The sequence below is a fragment of the Dioscorea cayenensis genome, unplaced genomic scaffold (genome assembly GCF_009730915.1).
Source record: "Dioscorea cayenensis subsp. rotundata cultivar TDr96_F1 unplaced genomic scaffold, TDr96_F1_v2_PseudoChromosome.rev07_lg8_w22 25.fasta BLBR01000868.1, whole genome shotgun sequence".
NCBI lineage: Eukaryota > Viridiplantae > Streptophyta > Magnoliopsida > Dioscoreales > Dioscoreaceae > Dioscorea > Dioscorea cayenensis.
This window is the reverse complement of record NW_024087259.1, coordinates 45,712-66,202: the sequence shown is the minus strand read 5'-3', so window position 1 is coordinate 66,202 and position 20,491 is coordinate 45,712. Positions and strand designations below refer to the sequence as shown.

At 34.5% G+C, this 20,491-nt stretch overlaps 3 protein-coding genes across 6 annotated transcripts; all 3 read right to left on the bottom strand.

Annotated features, from left to right (window-relative positions):
• Nucleotides 1-14: 14 nt before the first annotated feature.
• Nucleotides 15-8,146, bottom strand: LOC120255158 (bifunctional pinoresinol-lariciresinol reductase 2-like). 4 transcript variants are annotated; one of them, XM_039263045.1, is made up of 9 exons: nt 7,963-8,146; nt 5,962-6,090; nt 4,157-4,292; nt 3,665-3,782; nt 3,284-3,517; nt 1,493-1,627; nt 983-1,223; nt 429-635; nt 15-293 (listed from the first exon to the last, which is right to left on the bottom strand). In XM_039263045.1, exons 5-9 carry the CDS (start codon nt 3,488-3,490, stop codon nt 124-126), a joined length of 960 nt encoding a protein of 319 aa, XP_039118979.1. In that variant the 5' UTR covers nt 3,491-3,517; nt 3,665-3,782; nt 4,157-4,292; nt 5,962-6,090; nt 7,963-8,146; the 3' UTR covers nt 15-123. The 4 variants fall into 4 exon arrangements, with proteins under 4 accessions (XP_039118979.1, XP_039118981.1, XP_039118982.1 ...); XM_039263047.1 differs by having other exon boundaries at nt 5,985-6,090; XM_039263048.1 differs by having other exon boundaries at nt 5,995-6,090.
• A 586-nt stretch (nt 8,147-8,732) lies between these two features.
• Nucleotides 8,733-12,667, bottom strand: LOC120255165 (derlin-1). The gene is made up of 7 exons (XM_039263055.1): nt 12,560-12,667; nt 11,590-11,725; nt 10,338-10,411; nt 10,133-10,226; nt 9,427-9,555; nt 9,168-9,328; nt 8,733-9,046 (listed from the first exon to the last, which is right to left on the bottom strand). The coding sequence occupies exons 1-7, from the start codon at nt 12,574-12,576 to the stop codon at nt 8,929-8,931; spliced, it is 729 nt and encodes a 242-aa protein (XP_039118989.1). The 5' UTR covers nt 12,577-12,667; the 3' UTR covers nt 8,733-8,928.
• Nucleotides 12,668-14,124: 1,457 nt separating this feature from the next.
• Nucleotides 14,125-20,227, bottom strand: LOC120255164 (endoribonuclease YBEY, chloroplastic-like). Its single transcript, XM_039263054.1, has 12 exons — nt 19,789-20,227; nt 18,886-19,137; nt 18,677-18,772; nt 17,355-17,532; nt 17,195-17,278; nt 16,986-17,086; nt 16,504-16,596; nt 16,043-16,114; nt 15,527-15,646; nt 15,410-15,460; nt 15,057-15,245; nt 14,125-14,434 (listed from the first exon to the last, which is right to left on the bottom strand). Exons 1-12 carry the CDS (start codon nt 20,149-20,151, stop codon nt 14,267-14,269), a joined length of 1,767 nt encoding a protein of 588 aa, XP_039118988.1. The 5' UTR covers nt 20,152-20,227; the 3' UTR covers nt 14,125-14,266.
• Nucleotides 20,228-20,491: the final 264 nt, after the last annotated feature.

The following is a 20,491-nucleotide window of genomic DNA, read 5'->3' as shown; positions in this document are numbered from 1 at the left end:
GCTTTCAAATATCATGAACAACACAAACAAAGAGAGAATTGAATCCATTATTTCAAATGTCATGAACAAAACAACAAAAGAGGAAGCATTAGATATCAAACAAAGTAAAGATGATTGAGTTTTCTAGATAAAGATGAAACGTCGCAGATACTCTTCGGCAGAAACATACTTGTACTCTGGATAGAGGTCATTTGTTTCGAGACTATATGGTTTCTCTGGTTCAAAGTCTAAATCTCCACAGTAGTAGATTTGGTAGAAATGAGCTACAGCAATTTGCTCAAATAGTGGGTATTCTGCACAAAGAATTACAATATAAACTTAGTCTAGAGTTTTCCTTTTCCTTCAGATAAGAAAACTAACTTGGTTAAGAGTTAGGCGCGAACATAGTACTGAGTTTAGTCGAATGCAAATAATAGATATAGACTCACTGTCCATTTTAGAAAGCCAATCCTGCGGCGAGAGAATGAAGGTCTTGTCGAGGACTTTGCCAAGAAGTTTTTCCCAAATATTGACGACTTCCATTTGTGTCAAGATGTTGGCCGGAGGACGAACATAAAGCACCTTGTTCTCTGCCCGGTGATCATTGGCCGCCATCATTGTGTACATTGCAACATCTTCTTCGGCCACCCAAATACCTGCATTTTGAGTATACATGATAATAGTTCTTTTTTTTAAAGCAAAAACACAAAACAAAGCAGTGCATATTGCAGAGCATATTATGTATATATATCATATTATTAAGTAACAGAGAGTTTGATAAAACAATTAAAATATCATTTAAACTTCATATCTATATTTGAATCATAAGAATAAGCATAGGCCAATTGAATGCAAGAAGAAATGATAAAACTATATAGAGCAACAATGTAATATAAATAATATGATTTTGCACAAATACATATACCCTCTATAATAATGATGACAAATATGGTATTTCAAGTATGGAACTAGAACGTATAAAAGAGCACAAAAATATTCATACATTTCTTATCGCCATTGCCATAGATGGTTATGTGGTTGGTAGGAGGCATAAAGGTGCCGAGCTGAGCAAGGCCGGCAAGGAATATTCCGGCAAAACAATTAGCGGAAACATAAGTGAAGGGAATTTTCGCTTCTTCTAAGGTTCGTCTTATCACACATTTGTCGATGAAAATTTGGTTACCCGGGGGAATTGCATGAGGCATTCGGTCTGCGTCCATGCCAAACTCAGAAGGGATGTACCTCTGCATGCATACAATGCATTCATGTAAGTTGTTACCATTTAGACTTTAAGATGTATATTTGTTAGTCAATCAGAAATATTTTGTCTAAATCCATAGTTTGAAGTTCATTTGGAATTGTTAGATTAGAAATCCATAAAAATATATGATTAAATTTATTAGCAACTTGATTTTGTTTTGGAAAAAGATTTGTTTTGACATTGATATATATATATATATATATATATATATGTAATCCAAAAACAAAAACTTAAAAATGAAAGTGAAATAACCTTAATGTTGCCAGCTTCTTTAATGGCTTGAATGAGCTTAAGCTGCTGAAGGATCTGATCACTAGCAACAGAACAAACCACTACATCCACTTGCCTCAGTGCAGAAACCAAGCTTTCATGATTATCAAAAGAACCCTAAACCAAAATAAATAATAATAATGAACCAATTAATAAGAAAATTAAGAACATTTTTGTCTAGAAAGTGAAAAGAGGACAAAATAAATATTGTTTGTGAAAGTAGAAGCCGGGGAATAACACTGCTTCAAATACTTCAAACCAATCCCGGTCCATCCATATAGGTAGTGTTTGGTTGGATGTAATTCTAAATGCAATGGATTTCTAGTTACAATGTAACTGGAAATACTTCACTTTCAAAATACAGTGCAGTCAAATCTTGTGTTTGGTTGGATGTAACTGGAATTATTGTATTATAAGATTTTATGTTTGTTTGGAAGGATTTGTAAATCTGGAATTGGAAAACATGTGTATAAGTGTATGTATATATGTATATGAGTATATATACATGTATAAGTATAAGTATATGTGTATATTTGTGTCTATATACATATATACTTATATATATACCTATATATGTGTATTTATAAATGTAAACATACTATATATAGGTATATCTAGGGAATGTATATACATACATGTATGTATATATAAATATATGTATGTATATGTATGTGTATTTATAAATGTAAACATACTATATATAGGTATATCTAGGGAATGTATATACATACATGTATGTATATATAAATGTATGTATGTATAGTATGTGTATACATATATGTGTATGTGTATATATGTATATGTGTATGTGTATATGTATAGATTTTTATATATGTATATATATGTATGTATATATACATATGCATATATACTGGTTTTGAACTCCCGGGATTTGGTTTTACGGTCATTTTGGCCGTAAACCAAAATCCCTCAATGATGGGATTTCAAAAACACATAAAAAATGAAATACATTAAAACAAACACCGGATTTTAAAAAGGTAGGGGATTTGGAGTTACATGTAACTCCAAATCCCTTGAAACAAACACTTTTCAATAAAAAAAAATTACTTGTACAAATTATATTTATCAAACATATTTTCTTAATTATTTGTTTATATTCAACTATTGATATATATATACATATGTTTGAGATACTTCATTGTTTTCAGGAAGTTGGGAAGTCAATTTGTAATCTTAATCTTGAATAACCTTGATGTGTGTGTGTGTAAAACTATAGACAAACTACAGGTCTATAGTTTTCAATTTACCTTCTAAATAGATGGAAGATATAATATATATGTTTATAACTTTGTATAATTTAAAACCATCAAATATCTCTAATTAACGCTAGAATTATTATCTATTTTAGTTCATAAAATAAAAATATGTACTTTCTAACCCTCCAATTAATAAAACATTTCATATGACTACAATCTGCAGCACTAAAATAGTCTGTGCTTCATTCCCCTCTTTACTCAAGGGTCAAGGGTTTGAATGATATAGGTGATTTGTCACAATTCCTTCCAGAAAAAATAATAATAATAACAATGTGATCATCCATTTAACAAAGGCAGTTAATGTGGGTCACATGAAAAGATCTGAGCAAATCTTTTATTTTGTGGCCAAGACAAACTTGACCCAAATTTTAGACTATGGAAATTCCAGACTTAATTATGAATATACATTAAAACACAAAAAGAGAAAAAATAAAAGGAAATCTTTTGAATAAAGAAGATAAACAAGAAAATAAATAAATAGAAAGGAAAAACATACTTGAAGAAGGAGAGCTCCCATGATTTTGAATTCCATGAGCAGTTGAGACTTCTCCCTAGAGGAAGCATTTTGAGGGCGATAAAGGATGTAAGTTTGGTAATTGAGAGCTAAGCTGGCCTTAACCAGCTTCCTCCCAATATAACCACATCCACCTATTATTAAAATTTTCATCTTCTTCTCTTCCTCCTTCCTCTCATCCATCTCCATCTAATCTTTTCTTCTTCTTCTTCTTCTCTATTTCAAAAAATGGATACACTGGATATAATTATAATGGAAAGAGCTCATCTTCATATCACCAACCAACAAAATTTAGATGCATTTTGTACCTGGAAAGCAACTTTTCAAATAAACAAATATAAAAAACTTTGACCATTTGCAAACCTTTATGCTGTAGGGCCGAGTAAAGTGTTGTTGGTGGGATGGACCTGTCACCTGTGAAGACTCTGAGGTCTAGGTCTCTGTCAGAGTTCGTCTTCTACCCAACAAATTTTTTTTTTCTCTGAAAAAGATTTTGTTTTGATTACATGAACATGTAGATAATTCTTAAAACTCTATTAAATACATCAGTGCTATTATCGCTCACATTAGCATTATTTTTGTAAAATCATTTGCCATATAATATAATAAAAAATTAACGACAGGTATATAAATATTTTTTAAAAAATAATTAGGCAATTCAATGGTAAAATTAGTACATTCAAACTTTGAGTTGGGAGGAAAAAAGGAGTAACAACCACCCTGTGAAAGAGTATTTTTATCTTTCAAAATTTTTAAAGAAGTCATTTTATCTTTTCAAAATAAAAAATATTTATTTTAGTCACTAAACTATACTAACTTATTTGTTTTGCCCATAGTACATGTAATAAAACTAACCTTAATGATGGGTGCCTCTTTAATGCCTTCTTTGGAAATGAACTTGAGCAGCTCACGGACCCTGGTCACCAGCTATAAAACACACCACCATATCCAATTGCTTCGGTGCAAGCTTTGATGATCATCAAACCCAATCCTAAAAAGGAGCAGCTAATCACTGACAATGATAATGAAGAATATGATTATAAAGGCAATAAAGATACTTGAATAGAGAATAAACAACTTGAAGAAGAAGAAGAAGAAGTCCCTACATCTTGAATTTCATGATAGTTTGGCAGATATCCAAATGAAAAGCATTCTTCTACTAGACTACTCCATCATCTTTGATCTCCACTGTGTGACTCTACAAACTATTGATTATCATCTTGCTGACCTCTATTTCCAACAAGATATAAAACTCATATATATTATTAATCAAAGCATGTGCCATCATGCTATATAGATATATATTTTGTTCCAAATCCAATTAATAAATGGCAAGAGAATAGGCCACAAAGGCACAAATTTCAAAAGCTAGACCACCCAAAACAGAATTTCATGTAGCGTGTTGGGGCTTGAGGAGGCCTGTTACTCGCTTTTATCAGTTGTGTTGTGTTTTCTTTTTCTCTGTCTATTTCTGGTTCCTTCGTTGTTACCACGCCTAGTGGTATGATGTTTGCTGTTGTTTTGTCTCCGCCATCTCTAGTGTGGGATTTGTTGCTTGTTCTCTCCTTTCTTTAATTTAAGTGGTTTATTCAACTTTTCAAAATTCATGTAGCTGGCAAAGGCATGATAACAGCATCATGCAATGTGTATATTGGATCAAACCCATATGAGAAATTGATGTGAAGCTCCTGGCCTCTGGCAAGATCGAAAAAAAGGTAACAACTATAATGGGGAAAAAAAAAAAACCTTGTCCACAACAAGATTATTGTCCAGACTCCAAACTATGATATGCAGAAGAAACCAACTGATAGGGATGACTCTGTGAAAGATCAAAATTTTCTTTAAAAAACCTAAGTAAAGAGTCTCATTGTTAGGAAGAAGTGATGGTTAAGAAGGTGAGTGGCCTTTGATGATCTACAGGCCCTGGTCAATGAGGTAATCACCCATCCTCTCAACGATCATGTTGCACTGTCCCGGAGTCATGGGTTCATCGTAGATACCAAAGATCAAAGCTTGGATGGTTTTCTTGACAGTAACACCACCTGAGCCCTATGGTGAGGTTGAGCATGGTTACGCGAGTAACGAACTTGCATAGGCAATAAAAAGATCATTTCTGCAATTCTAATAATCTCTGGGTGGAATGAAATAAATTAAGTGATATCCAAGAAGTTCATAAAGGGACTGTGTAAGCCAGTACAGATTTAGCAGGAAAAAGGACCACCATAACCACCAAACTAGTCAGAATAACAGAAAGGAAGAACTCAAATTTGTTGGGGTGCATAAGAATAACAGTAAAACCACACTTTTAGAAGTGGCATATTTTCAACCTTTTGAAATGCCACCTACTTGATGTTAAACATGACCTCGATAAAGTATGGAAGATGGGCAATTACCTCAAATTTTACGGAAGGGTGAAGCTATGAAATGAGATTAAAAGCACTTTTGGCATCAGAATATTGCCCACTTTGACGTTGTAAGCCTCAGAAAAAAGCATCAACCAAATGTTACTAGAAACAGTTGAAGCAGACCGACATAAAATAATCATAGGGACATAATAAAATGAGTCCAGAGGCATCAAACTTCAAAATCAGAATTTTATATTAAAATCTAGTGTAAGAGCATGCGTCGGGAATGAGAAGTAAGGAAATTATTGTCCTTACTTTCTTCCCTCGAATAACAGCACCTTGTATTACCATATCCTTTGTAGATGCAATATGCAAGCCAGTAGGAGCAAGTGAACCTGGTTCATTAAAATCATTGACAATAGCTGTCAACTCCTCAGGCTTAAACTGCATGGTCACAACAAACATAGTTAAACCAGAATTTAAATATCTAAAATGCAAATGTGAAAGCATCAAGCCTTAAACAAGGCAAAAACATTACTTTGTGAAGAGGAAGAAAGTAGAAAATCTTGCCGTCATAAAAAAAAAGAAAAGATATTCATCTACTTCTGCAACAGTAAACTTATTGATTATATAAACTCATCCTTAGAGGAAATGAAGGATTAAAAACTCACAAGGAATCTTGTTAACAGAAACATGAACCTCAGTCAGACTGTCTTCTACTTGGTTTCAACTAGTTCAAATAACAGAATATAGATGTCCATGCAATACCCCTCTAGTACACTATCCATAACAGAAAAAAGTGAAAAAGGACAGAACATAAACAAGAACGAAAAAAAAAACCTCAAGGAAAAGAAATGATGTTGAAATGTAGTTAAGCAACAATCACATTGCCAACCAGCATAATAACAACTGAAACAATATCATGATTTATTACTTCTCTTTTGTATGTCTATTAGCCAGTGCAAAGGCACTGGCTGCTTCAGAAAACAAAGGTGCAGTTTATGACGTGGCATTAAGAAGCCAAAACTACAGGTAATGTATTCGTGATTCAGTCAAATCCCAATCTAAGGTAGCTAGATGGTTTTGCAACAACAAATAATACTACCAAAAAATCAATTAAATGAAAAACCAAGTCAAATAACAACCATGGATCAAATGTTGAAACAAGACATCAAAACATTCAAAATATTAATCATAGATATAATGTCTTTTTTTTTTTTTTAAGAGAACTAGAAAATAGTTACTTCATAATATAACAGTAGTCTAGGGCCAAATTGGAAAAAAACAGATAAAAAGAGGTGAGACAGATTATTAGATACCAGTAAGCAGTAACCAGAAGTAACACTAGGTTATGTTGTCTTAAAGCAAAGTAACACTAGTCATCACAAGGACAAATGAAAAAACCAGGAATGTCAAATGTAGTTTGGAAGTTGAACAACTTTTAAAACCCATGGGCATGACAATTAAACAATTTGAAAGACATTCAAACCAGAACCCTTAAAGGTTTTCATTTTGAATGATAGGCCCATGTCTAGCAACTATGCATTCTTGTTTTTGTAGTATATATAGAGCAGAAGCTACTCAGATCTGCAAAGAAAGCACTAGAATAATCTTTACATGAGCACGTTATCTTTGATCCTCTTCGACACTTAAAAGATAGTTAACTGAGGTCATAATTTCTAGATCCTTAAATATAGATTTTCTAGAACAACTATACTTCCACAGATGTAATTCCAATTAACAGCAAAACCAATACAAAAAACCATTTTTTTGAATTTATTCAGAAATATACCACACAACCCCATCAATACCAAGGGACCTACTTGAATCTCCCACAAGATATATACCCTTATATGAAAGCACTTGAACAAGCTTATTTCGAACACAATTTTAACTTCATTTGCCATATATAATAGTTCCTTTAAAACCAAAACTAACACAATGCCATTCAACTGATTCTTCAAACATCCATTTTCTAAGAATAGAAGCTCATATCGAATACAAATGAATACAATATATAACCAAGTCTCTTTCACCACCTACATCCGATACATCAGCATAAACGAATGATCAAAATATAATTTTTTTTTAAAAAAATTGGGAAAACAAGATCAGCATGAAACCATAACCAAGATTTTTAAACAATGAGAAATTGGTCATAATCACAAAACAATCCGAACCAAAAACCAGTCCCACCTCGCGATATCACCACAAAAGAAAAAACCCAAACGCATTCCACAACTCCATCACCTCGGATAACAATAATCATGTCGAAAAGGAGATCAAAACACAAGGAAAACAACATGGGAACTATACCTGATGGAAAGAGGAGCTCTGAGCCCAGACGCTGCCGTCGAGGCCGATGATGGCGGAGGAGGTGAGCTTCTAACCCTCAATATCGCACATGAGGTGATCATTGACGTAGGTTTGCCACGACATTGCTCCTCTTTTCGCTGTTCTTCGTCGAGAACTGAAGGATTTCGACAAGCGAGGGAGGAAGCAGGCGGGTAATAGTATATATATATATAAAGGAAAAGGGCGGGTCTCAAACGTCTATAAACGCCTATTTAGCTCGATTGAATAAGTAGCCTTCAAGTCCGGGCTTTATTAAGGGAAAAAAAATTATTGCCCTTGGTTTTGTTTATTATTACGATCTTGGCCTACCTCATTGATGTAATTGTGATTAATGGTAATTAATTAATTGGTCTAGAATTGTGAGCATGATATAATTAAGATAAATAATGTATTGAAAATACAAATACATAATTTCGAAAAACAAACAAACAAACAAAAGAAAACAATACAGTTTTCTTAATTTTTCTTAATATTACTCAAAGCAGACAAATACAAATGCTTGAGGCATTTGTTAGCTAATCCCCTACATCAAAAATAAATGTTGATAATTAATATATATATATTTAAAATATACATTGTGTGTAGCTTTATTGCAATGTCCACAAACCATTGCAAGTTTGCAACAAACACAACTGAAAAAAATCCTCAACTTTGGACTACAAAAAGGTCGTAATCTTATTACTAATAATAAGAAGAACAGCAACAAATATAATCAAATGGGAAAATCAATCAGCAAGAGAAACAGTGCTGTTGATTTCAATCAGCTCAAGCAGTCAAATCTTTGTATGTAAAATTCTTGCCTGGAATAACATGTTGAATCATAATCCATCTAAGCAAACATTTTCACTAACTGCAAGTCAGAAAGTATCTATCAAATGTTTTTTTGTTGTTTATCAGACTCTTCAACACAGACGAACGATCTTTTCTTCATCGATTAAGCCTGTAGCTCCTGCCTCGGAAGGTCCCACTGGAAGATGAGTTGCCGGGTTGTGCAGGTGAGTTTACTTGTGGACCACCCACTTGCCACCGCGCTACAAGTCTGTGTCTGCGCCACAAAAGAGTTAAGGTTTTCCTAAAGAGGCAAAAGGCTGAGTAAAGAAAATGTAGCAATAGATGGTATGAAATGCAGATTAGTTCACAAATTTGACAGTAAATAAAAAGGATACACCCAGACAGGAGTCTTCAAAATGTTTCTGCCTGTGGAGAGTGGGTACAAAACGGTTAAGAAGTAATACAGATGTCCAGCAATAATTCCCATGAGGTCAGGCATAATTGGTGAACCGAAGATAACATCCAGTGCAAGCATAGCCCAAGGCAGATAAAAAGCCTGTAAGTTGAACAAGAAGGAAGATGAATCAAAAAATGAGAGAAGCTGTCAGATTTGGAGAACATGGATAACAACAGGGAGGATAGAAGCTACAATACCTTCAATGTGACAAGACCATATATGTTGATCTGGGCTGTAGGAAGCTCTCTACTCCAAAGATATAAAAGCATGAAGACTAATGAAATGCCTAAGAAGTTTGATTGCAGTAATGGGATGGCAGATAATACCTGAAATCAAGAAACAAATAAATTTAGAAAATACACATTTTACTTGTGTTCTAAAAGAATACAACAATAATTTGGGTTGTTTGCATGTATAACCCTGCAAATGACTTGAGTTGCACATGCCCTTGCAGATACTGCAACTAAGGATATGCCCCCATAAACCACACATTGTTGCACTTAGATACCCCTACAGTGCCCAGAAGTTCCCCTCTCTCACATGTCCTTAGCTGGCTTACTTTGAATGGGAACCTTGCCCACTTTTTGCAATACCAAAATTTCCCTTGGGAAAGATAAGGGCTCTAACTCCACTAATTTTGACTTTCACTCTTTCCAGGGTAAAATACGCAGATTAAACTATTGAAGGGGTATATGGGAAAATAAAAAGTAAACATTTCCCAGATTTCTGTTGCTAACGGTCAGAAACCCAGACTCACGGCTAGATATGGGACATTCTGAGGTTTATGGGGTATAAATGCAATTACAGTGCTTGCAGAGGTACATGTGCAATTTGACATTTGCAGCGGTTTGTATGAAATCAGCTTAATACTTTTATCCTAAATTGGCAAGAGAACCAACTAACCAGCAAAGACAGAGCACCGAATATCATCATCCACAAATAATCAGCTGTGCGTTTGTCAAATGCACTCCTCTCTAATTGTACCCCATATCTTGCTCTGCATATCAAATTTATCAGTAAATAGGTTTAAAGTCACATTAAGGTCTCATAATCAATTAATCACTATCGCAAATGGAAACACAAATTGAGAGTGAACTTTGATCCTCACATCATGAGAAGCCGAATTCCAAAGTTGATTGAAAATTTACCAAGGAAGAAAAAGTTGGTAAACAACCTCCACACCTGTAACAACAGAAAAATGAGGCATCTCATGCATATATGAAACCAAGATGTGAATATGAAGAGCGTTACATCAGAATGTGAACGTGAGACTAGTAATTAGTATAAATAATCTTTGAATCAAGGTCAACAAGATTTAGACAACTATTGATTTAAAAAGGAACAAAGATATTTCAATGGAAGTCTGCAACAACAAGATTTTAGTAACCCATGAAAGTGTGGTGTTGGAAAAGAATTAAAAGCATAGAACTGATTCCTGTTGTTACCACAAGGAAAAACAAAAATAAGAAAAAACAGCCTTCTTGCAAAAACCCATTAGGGACTGGCACACAGTTATTGTAAGAGTAGATGCATAGATGAAAAAAGGAAACCAGGGTTCATATCCTTCAGAGTAAAGTTGGCAGTGAAACCAACCTGGTTGTGGGCATATTTTTTTAAATCCATAATTATTTTGATCAATGGGGAAGAATGGAGAAAATAATATCTGAGTGATCTCTGCAACATAAGCAAACTTCCCTAAAATTTGCAAGTCTGGAAACATACCAAATAAGGTGTACTTTGTAGATGAATGAATCAGGTCAACAGTGAAAAGTTGAATGCAGGGATGTTTAAGATTTCTAAGAATAGCATACAAGGTGGAAGAGTAAACAATAAAATAAGATCAATTCACTATCTCAGGTGAAATGAATTTTTCTTCGCGAAAGGTCTCCAAATGTCAATAACATGCACTAAAGAAAAGCCTAGACTAATCGATATCAATTCATGCAGTCAGGCATAACACCATGCAAAAAGAATACACTCATCCTGGTAAATGGTGGAATAATATGCAATCAAATAAGATTAGTGCATTATCTCAGATCAAATAAAGTTTTTTTTTCCAGGGAATGCCAACATATATCAAAGGCACATAAGGGAGAACATCCTACGCCAGTCAAAGTTTAAGTGAACAAGTTACAATTCATATAAGAAAACTTATGCAAAAACAGAAGATAAAAAAAAAAGGTGACTTAAACGCACACGAATAAAGAATTTCAGTTTTCTACAGATCACACACACATACACATGCAGGGAAGCTAAGTCTAAACCAACCTAACTTCTAGCTAAAGTGATTATGCAAAGTAACAAAACTGGTAAAGTAAGAATATCAGCTTAAGAAAAAGAAATGTGACATTCATGCATACCTGAAAACGATAAAATACCCAGGGATAGTACAATGCAATAAACGAGACATCAAGTAGGCCAAGATGAAATGCTGTTGTCGTTAGCAAACACAAGGTCCCGTAGGCCTTGCTCACCGGTGGCAGAGAGTTGTAGTATCTGAAAATCAACCCAAAAGAACAATATACAGCTTGATATCAACACTGAATGGTGAGTGTAAAATAATACCAAAATCCACAGAAGGCATACAACTCATTTGAATAAAGAGTGCAGAATTAGTTATATGTGAATATCTAAGGAAAAAAACACCAAATTTTTAAGTACTTCATAAATAACACTTAAAAGGTGAATATACGTCAAGGAAGAGACAAGAACACACATAAATTTTGATCCATCTCATGTTCTCCATTCAACATGACAAACAGAACCATCTTTGACTTGTTTTCTTTTATATTCCCCTTATTAATATACCGAGCTCTAATTGAGATGAAAAGGAAGAAGACAAGGGGAAATTTTTAGTACTTCCTTTTCCTTCATCAGCTATTCTAGTTTAATTTCTTCGAAATTATTCCCATTGATTTCTTTTTCTATATTCTCCCTCAATCAAAACAAGCTTTGTTAATCAACAAAGAACAGGAATACACCTTTCCATCCCTCTTTTCTTCTCTTTTCCTCCAATTTCACTTAAACCACACACATAAAAACATCATAAAAGCTTTTAATTTTCCAAACAAAAACAAAACTCCTAGCTCTAATCCTATACAGCCATAGTAAACATCAAGGCCTCTCTGCTGCGATTGTTGAGCAACAATTAAACATCTAACAACTCCTACTCAAAACACATTGACCAGAAGAAATCACAAATTGAATCACAACAAAGATCAGAGAGCATGAAGCACAACAAAATTCAGGAAAACAATGCTAATCTACAAAAATCAAAGAGCGATTCGTGAAAGAAGCGAATGCATCAATTGGGCAGGGATTTGAGCTTACTCTCCGGGCGTCGACATTAGAAATTTCCAAGAGATCGATCGAGAAAAACAGCAAAGATATCAATCAGCGATGAAGACGATGAGCTTTTAAACTCTCGAATTAATTTAAAATAGAGAAAAAATAAATATTGGAACAATTGCGAAGCTTCTCAAAGCTCGCTCCAAATGAAGCATTTTGAGTCGTGAGATCTGGATCGGACGGTTGTGAAGGGTGGAGAGGGTGGTATGACGTGGTTTCGGATTAATGACCGTCTGATCTACTGATCGGACGGCTATGTTTTGCTATTGACACGTTAAAATTTCGAGTTGGAAATCCAGGTCGCTGATATTATTCGGATTTTAATTTTAAAAATTAAAATAAGTAGTCAGCTTTCTTTCTTCACATGCATATACATATTCCCTATGAATTTATAATAACCTTAATACATCATCAATATTCATGCAATTTAAATTTTTTTTAAAATAATTTTACCTTCTCATCACAAGGGAAAAAACAGAATAGAGGAAACTGACAGTAAAAATCAATGTTTTTAAAACCGGATCAGATAGTGACCGGTCTCATATTTGGGTCACGGGTCAGTCAGTTTGACCGGATGACCCATTTTAGTCCAGATGATGTCATAAATAAATAATTATCTTAAATATTATATATATATATAATATATACATATAATAACAAACTTTATCATATTTTTAATCATAATTATCTTATTATGATTTTATCAAAATTGTTGAAGATTCAAATAATTAATTTAGATAAAGCAACAAATACAATTCCCTAAATCTTTTATTTCTTAATCTATTAATCATAAATGGATGATGGTAACTACATAAATTAAACCGTTAATTAAATTATTAATTATATGAGGATGAGACAAGACATAAACAAAAAAAATTCAAAACAAAACTAAAACTAAGTATGGTTAATTTAATTTTCATATTTGATCATCATTACCATTAAAATAAAAATATAAAATAAAATAAGTCCTAAATAATCTATACTCTCAATTCTGAGTTTTATTTTTCTCATACTCCAAAATCGAAAGTTCAAGAATCCAAAACAATATTTTCGACAAATCGAAGACTCGAAAAGCGTCGTGAAATTAAGAAAAAAAGAAGCCCGATTAAATGCACTAAATCCTTTCTTACAAAAAAACAAAAAAATAAAAATAAAAAACAAAAAAATTAAAAAATTGAAAACCGGGTTCCATCCGGTTTTTGGTCCCGATCACGGATTTGTGAGGGTTTGACCGGGTTCAAAAATTTGAGTCAGCGATTAATCTAAAAACCGGGACCATGGGCCGATTCTCGGTTTTAAAAACATTGGTAAAAATCATGTTTTATGGGAAAAACCAGAACAAATTTCTCTCACTTGTATACATATGAAATACAAGAACATGCATATACATATATGTATATATGTATTATACACATTGCCAAATAATGCCTTCAAAAGCAGTTCAAGTATTGAATGTAAACTTTCTTTTGCTTTCCTAGTTTGAAAGCAAGTATTAACCATCAATCTCCAGTCCAATCAATGAATATTTTTAGCAAATCATTAAAACCAACAACTACAACAGAAACCACCAGCACAATAATGAATGTATTATTGTTTGACTGAACGTAAAAGTGGAAGCATGGGTTGATTGAGTTCGTCATGTGTATGCTCCAGTAAGAATAACTACTGATTTGGAGATGCTCTTTGTTATTAGAGAACATATTGGTATATAGCCTTGGCAACACCATCTTCATCGTTGGTAGCTCCGATTGCATCGGCCACAGCCTTAGTCTTCTCCGATCCATTGGCGAGGGCGACGCCTAATGATGCTAGTTGTAGCATCTCAACGTCGTTTTCACCATCTCCAATTGCCATGATCTGTTGCAATGAATGTGAGATTTATGAAATTTGCTACCCAAACAGTTTAATGTAAACAATGGTGATCTTTTGGAGACTATAGAACAGTAGTCATGTATAGCATCAAGACAAGCAACACCTAAGGTCTGAAACATAGTAATAGAGGGCATTTTTCTATGATTTCCTCTAACCTCCTGCCTAGAAATATGCTAAGTTCTGTGATTAGGAATAGTAGAATTGGAATGAAATCTACTTTCTAGGATAAATCCCATTGTGACAAACCCAAAAAAGCTCTTTCCAAACATATTTCAATCCATTTCTAACAGGGAACTTTTGAGTCATTGTGATCTTGTCACATTCTCTAACCCACATTCAGACTAAGTAAATCCAAGCTTTAACCCATGAAGTAACAAGACAATTTTTTTTTTTCATCAGGAAACACATTTCCAATAATTGTATTTTTGTAGACTTGAGCAACATAGTCACCTTGGAACACCCAGAAAGTTTTCATAACAACCAGAATAATGTATCTTGATTTCTTTGAATGAAGAATCTAGTGGCTGCTCATGTCACACTAATAAGACTTTCACAAATTGTAATACAAAATTAAAAATGCAACACCAGATGAATACTTAGGGCATACCTCATTTGCAGTAATATCAAGATGATCAAGCAACAATTTTACCCCACTGCCTTTATTAGTTCCAGCAGGCACAATCTCAAGCATATCTGCCTGTGCCTGGACAACACCAGCCCGGCCTCTGACTGCTTCTTCCCAACATGGTCGCAAATTAGATGAAACCCCCTCAGCTGTGTGAATGAAGAGCAATTTCTGCAACATAGAAAGAATAATTTGTGAAACAGTCCAAGTTATCCAGAAACATGAAAGCAATTGAAAATAAACATCAGCCTGGACCATGGCATTGGTGAAGCACTTGGGCAACCATGACATGGAATCATGAGAGTGTTTTTAACTAAATTTAGGGAATGACTAACCTGTATGTCAGCGGCTGCTAGAAGGTGCTCAACTGAAGGCATCACCTCTGCCTGCAAATAAACATCAGGGTGCATACAAATTAAAAGAAGCAAATCAATTCATGCAACCTATAGTACCTTTGGCTCATGATAAACCATGTGCAGTGAATCAACCAGAGGATGTTCAAATAATGTCAGGCATCTGTCCTGGCAAAAGGCTACTAGAGGAACTCCATGCTCCAGAGAATAAAGACAAGCCTGCAGTTAAGAACAACAAATAATCGCTACATAAAAATCTTCAATCTGTTAAAGCAAATGATGAACAATGATTTAATTCAAAACACTGGTCTTGCACGTTCTACTGTAGCTTCCTGATTGGGTTACTTGAGAACTTAAGTCTTGAGTGTGTCCAAGCAAATTTCCATCAAGAACTGGTTTATTTTGACTCTTAAAAATATTATGTCCTCAAAAATAGCATCAATAAATAAGTTTATGACATTGATATTTTGCAAGAAGTCGAAGGACAAGAACTGAGAAGGCAAGCCTTCTGATGATTGTTAATTATTCAGTCAATAACATGCAGAAAACAAAAACAAAAACAAATACCAAAATCTGATGTTCAATGCAGAACTATACATAGGGAAAAAACTTGACCTCTCTACAGACAGTTTTTTCTAAATTTCTCCTGTAAATCTCTCGGCCTTGTCTCCCATAAACAAGCAGCCCCTGGTATTCAAAATAAAAGTGAGAAAAGGACAATTCTGGGAAACATAACATAAGCATCTAAAGATAAAAACATAAGCAAGCATTGTCCTCCAGGACATATCCCTTGAATATAAGTACCCTGGCATATTTAAGTGGTTCAGATATGAGTAGCATGGCAAGCATTTTGAGATGGTTTATATATTAACAGTCTCAATTTTCTTTTCCCACCAAAAAAAAAGAAAAAATGCAATTCACCACGGAGATAAAGGAGATGAAATCTTGCAAGAAAAACTGAATCTTCACACTTTCCACCTATCAACAGCACATCCTCAAGAAAGGTAACAAAGCGATGACAATACCTTGCATTATTAGCATTTTGCAAACTAGGGTGGAGATGAGAAATTAAGAACCTGTAGGAAGATGCCTGGTGAAATTTCAGAGACAACACCACCCTTTCCAGCCAAACCAACCACCTCCAGAGCACTGATAACAGCAGGGCGGGTCTGCAAAAGATAAACATATTAATTGATTTGCAATTGTAATCTGATCAGCAAAGATCCACTAAGCAATTTATGATAAAATATGACGCCAAGATTGGACCATTTGCTGGAAGGTATTATCAAAGTTGTCTATGCCTTTTCATTGAATTTATCATTTGATTAACCAGAGCTCAAGAAGATCAGGTTCAACAATCAACAGCTTACTCAAGAAAATCCTCATTCTGCAACTAAAAGATAATGTGCAAACAATTTAACTGCAAGCTGGAATTCAATAACAACTGATAAAAGAAAGGAAGAGACTCATTAATCTTAGAGAAACTAAAAAAGTTGTTTGTCCATAAACATTAGGAAATTGGGAGAAAACAAGCAAAGAAGGATATAACCCATCTCACCTTTCCAGTAGCAATTACAATGTTTACACCCTTTGAGACAGCCTCCCTCAGAGCTTCAGCATTATTTATACTGATCTGACTTTTACTGTTAAGAAGAGTACCTTGTTTGCACAAAAAGCAGTTATTTAAAAGAATCAAAGAGTAAGCACAAAAGTGAAAGATTAAGGAAGTGCTACATGACAAACTTTTTGCAAGCAATGTCAGCTCACCATCCATATCGCAGAAGATATAGCTAAGTTTTGGTTTATACAATTGCAGGATGCTTGTTTTCTTCATATCATTGTTAACACACCCTGTGAATACCTTTAGAGTGAGCCATAGAATTTAAGCCAGTGCTAATTGTCCAGGTGAAGAAACCAAAAAACGTACTATCAGAAATGTCTGTCTGAAGGCTTCCATCATTCAAAGCATCATGCGCACTCTTGATCAGGCCTTTCCCCTTCCAACCAAGACTTTTCAAAACCAGTTCTTCTTCCTTCTCCATTTCAATCTCAGCTTCAATGCTGATCTCATGATCAAAGCCTAAAAGATGCAATAGACCATGAACCTATAAAAAGAGGAGTACACAGTTAAATTCAATTTGACTGATCTAATTAACTTCAACTAAAATGTAGGCCAGGAAGTTATAAGGGTTCTGGTGGGAAGGTCTAGTTTCATTTGAGGTCTTTTCCAGATTATTCTGATAAAAGACTTAATGATGCAAGTCTCGGGGGGAAAGGATTTCAACATATAGTAGAATAATGATATGTGTCTCATGGGAGCACATAAAAACCACAATACAAAGGCTCTGTATGAATGGCCTCCTCTAACCAAAAGTTCTTATAGAAGAGTATGCTTCATATTGTCATTTGTGGTCCACGCTATATAAATAGAAATGTTAATTAGCATGCAGTATGTTCTTAACTTACCAGGCTGACTACGCCAGAAACCCTGGTAAAAGAAATTGGGCTTGGCCTTGAGATCTCAATTTGTCTAAGAACTATCACAAAATAAAATTTTATGCCGCCACCTATTTATGTTCAAATTTGCAATCAAACTTATGTAGAAATATACAACAGGAAGGTCTAAACTATAAATCGGAGCAAATTACTGCTGCTCAGGAAAAGTAATTAAGAACAAAGTTGAGAACTGACCTCAACCTGCTAATATGTTATCAAACTACCCTCAACCCCAAAACTAGTTTTGACACATACATATCCAGTTATAAGACCGAGCATGTTTAATTATTAAGGTAAACAACCTAAATAGTCCATACTTTTTCTTATGTTTCTATTTTGGTCACCCAAAGTTATGATTTGATCCTTACGTTTAGTTTTTGTTGCAATAAGGTCATCTGAGCTTACCATGTTAACGGTGATCATACGTGAATTACAATAAAGTCACCAAGGCTTATAGTGTTAACGGCAATTATACATGGTTTGCTATATTGTAAGCCACATAGACTTCTAGAGGTGCATGAGTTACAATAAGATCACCTCTAGAAGTCTATGTGGCTTACAATATATCAAACCATGCATAATTGGCATTAACATTGTAAGCCTTGGTGACCTTATTGTAACAAAAACTAAATGTAAGGGACAAAATCGTAACTATTTAGGTTGTTTACCCTAATTATTGATAATACTACTACCACTAAAGCAAAATAGAGCTAAAAAGACATAGTGGGAGAGAAAAAAAAAGTTGAAAATTACCAAGAGAATTCGAATTTCATCAACAATTGTATGGCCTCTCTCTTCAGCTTGACGTGCAGCAGTTTCAATGGAAATTACTATATCGCCTAACATTAGCTACAATAGCCATGACAATGCGTTAAAATCTCACAAAGTAATATGCTCTACCTGCTAAGTAACTATAAATATATATAAAAGAAAAGGCTTCTGACCTAAACATATTTTCTTACAATGGGTATATCAAGTCCAGGGATATGTTGGGACATTGAGAGAACATCAGTGGCATGGTCCTCATCTCTCCACTCTTTATTCAGCTTTTGAATGAAATCATCGTTGCATAGTAATACAGATAGCTCAATATTATCAAATTTGTCAACATCAGTTATTGAAGCATCTCTGGTTTTATACTTGGAATCCTTTAGGCCGTCAAATGCAACCTTCATTGCCATTGGAGCATCTGTTCTAAGCATTTCCGCAATGCTCTGCAGGATTACAGCCCATTGTCAAGCACACACACAAACGTACAAATAAAAAAACTTGATCCAATTATAGCTCAACGGGTCTATGGTTCAAAGATGGTGCCACATGTAAAATAAGCAAATGGATAAAAAAAAAAAACCACGAAAAAGTTCAACCAAATTTATGAAACAGAACATCAATATTGCAGTAATTTGAAGATTAAAAATAGGCTACAAACATTTCTCAGACCCTTTAACTGTTAACAATTCATACACTATGTGGGATTCAAAAAGCAACTGGCCTATAAAATATATAATTTCTTTTTCTCTAGACTTCCCTTAGCTCCTTCTTGATGCCAAACTCATGTCACTTGCCAAAAAAAAAATACTGAAGTATAGAAAACAGTAAACATCTATGAGATTTTATAGTTTAACAGACAACAGCGGCAAATATAGATTGATGCATGATAGAAGAGAAGAAAACAGTAACACCAATAATATAGATAAGCAATTGAAAGAAGATACAGTGCTCAATAGTACTATTATTTTTCCTTTTCTGGATTTTTCTCAATTTAAACTCACCCGGAACCTCTACTAACAGCATTAAAAGAACACTATAACCTTTCAAATGCTAAACCGAAATCATAAACGATAACCATAAGAACGAATAAAAACCAGAATTTCAGGATCGTCAGGAAGCTCCTCCTCGATGCAAATCTTCACATCGAGCTCAAGCAGCTGCTTTTTGGACTTCTGCTTCTTCGCCGCCCTCCGCTGCCCTTGTTTGCGGAACGCCCGCGCACTGACGAAGAAGCCCGGGAAAGGGATCCGAGAAGGGGAATAGCGAGTCCGGGAATGGATATCTCTCCATTGAGAAACACCCAACAAGGGTGGGAAAAGAGAGGAAGGAGGGAGAGAGAAAGCGATGACGGTGGACCTCCGCGAGCGCCACCGGAGAGCGGCGGAGATCTGTGGGCGCGTGATGGGAAGTGAGGGTCGAGAGGCGAGGGGAGCGCTTCGAGCCACGAACCTCGCCATTGACGAACGGAACGAAGCTCGAAGTTCTCAGCAGGGACCTGTTTGCAAAATTTGGCGGCCAAGAAACCTTTTTTGATCAAACATAAAAAGCCAAAGTTATTTCATAAAAGCCCAATAAATTGATTTAAAGTGTATGTATGGTCATAATAAAACGATCAATAGCTCAAAAGGGTTGTTTTTGCAAAATTAGCAAATTTTTTCGGATGGAACCCAAATTTTATATAAAACCCTGTAAGTTAATTTAATTACATATATTTAGAAGATATGAAATTAGATTTTTTTTTACATAATAAAATAATAAAAAGTTTTTTGGCATGTTAAAGAGCTAAATATGGGTCTT

Excerpts from the sequence above, each read along its gene's own strand:
- LOC120255158 (XM_039263045.1), bottom strand. The coding sequence starts at position 3,490 with ATGGAGATGGATGAGAGGAAGGAGGAAGAGAAGAAGATGAAAATTTTA. Across the intron at positions 1,224-1,492 it reads AAGAAGCTGGCAACATTAAG|AGGTACATCCCTTCTGAGTT; the intron begins GTTATTTCACTT and ends GTATGCATGCAG. Across the intron at positions 636-982 it reads TGGCAATGGCGATAAGAAAT|GTATTTGGGTGGCCGAAGAA; the intron begins GTATGAATATTT and ends CTCAAAATGCAG.
- LOC120255165 (XM_039263055.1), bottom strand. Across the intron at positions 10,412-11,589 it reads GGGTATTTTATCGTTTTCAG|GTGTGGAGGTTGTTTACCAA; the intron begins GTATGCATGAAT and ends CTGTTGTTACAG. Across the intron at positions 9,047-9,167 it reads TTGAAGACTCCTGTCTGGGT|ACACAGACTTGTAGCGCGGT; the intron begins GTATCCTTTTTA and ends TTTGTGGCGCAG.
- LOC120255164 (XM_039263054.1), bottom strand. The coding sequence starts at position 20,151 with ATGGCGAGGTTCGTGGCTCGAAGCGCTCCCCTCGCCTCTCGACCCTCA. Across the intron at positions 19,138-19,788 it reads CTGACGATCCTGAAATTCTG|AGCATTGCGGAAATGCTTAG; the intron begins GTTTTTATTCGT and ends GTAATCCTGCAG. Across the intron at positions 17,533-18,676 it reads ATGAAATTCGAATTCTCTTG|GTTCATGGTCTATTGCATCT; the intron begins GTAATTTTCAAC and ends CTCTTTTTATAG.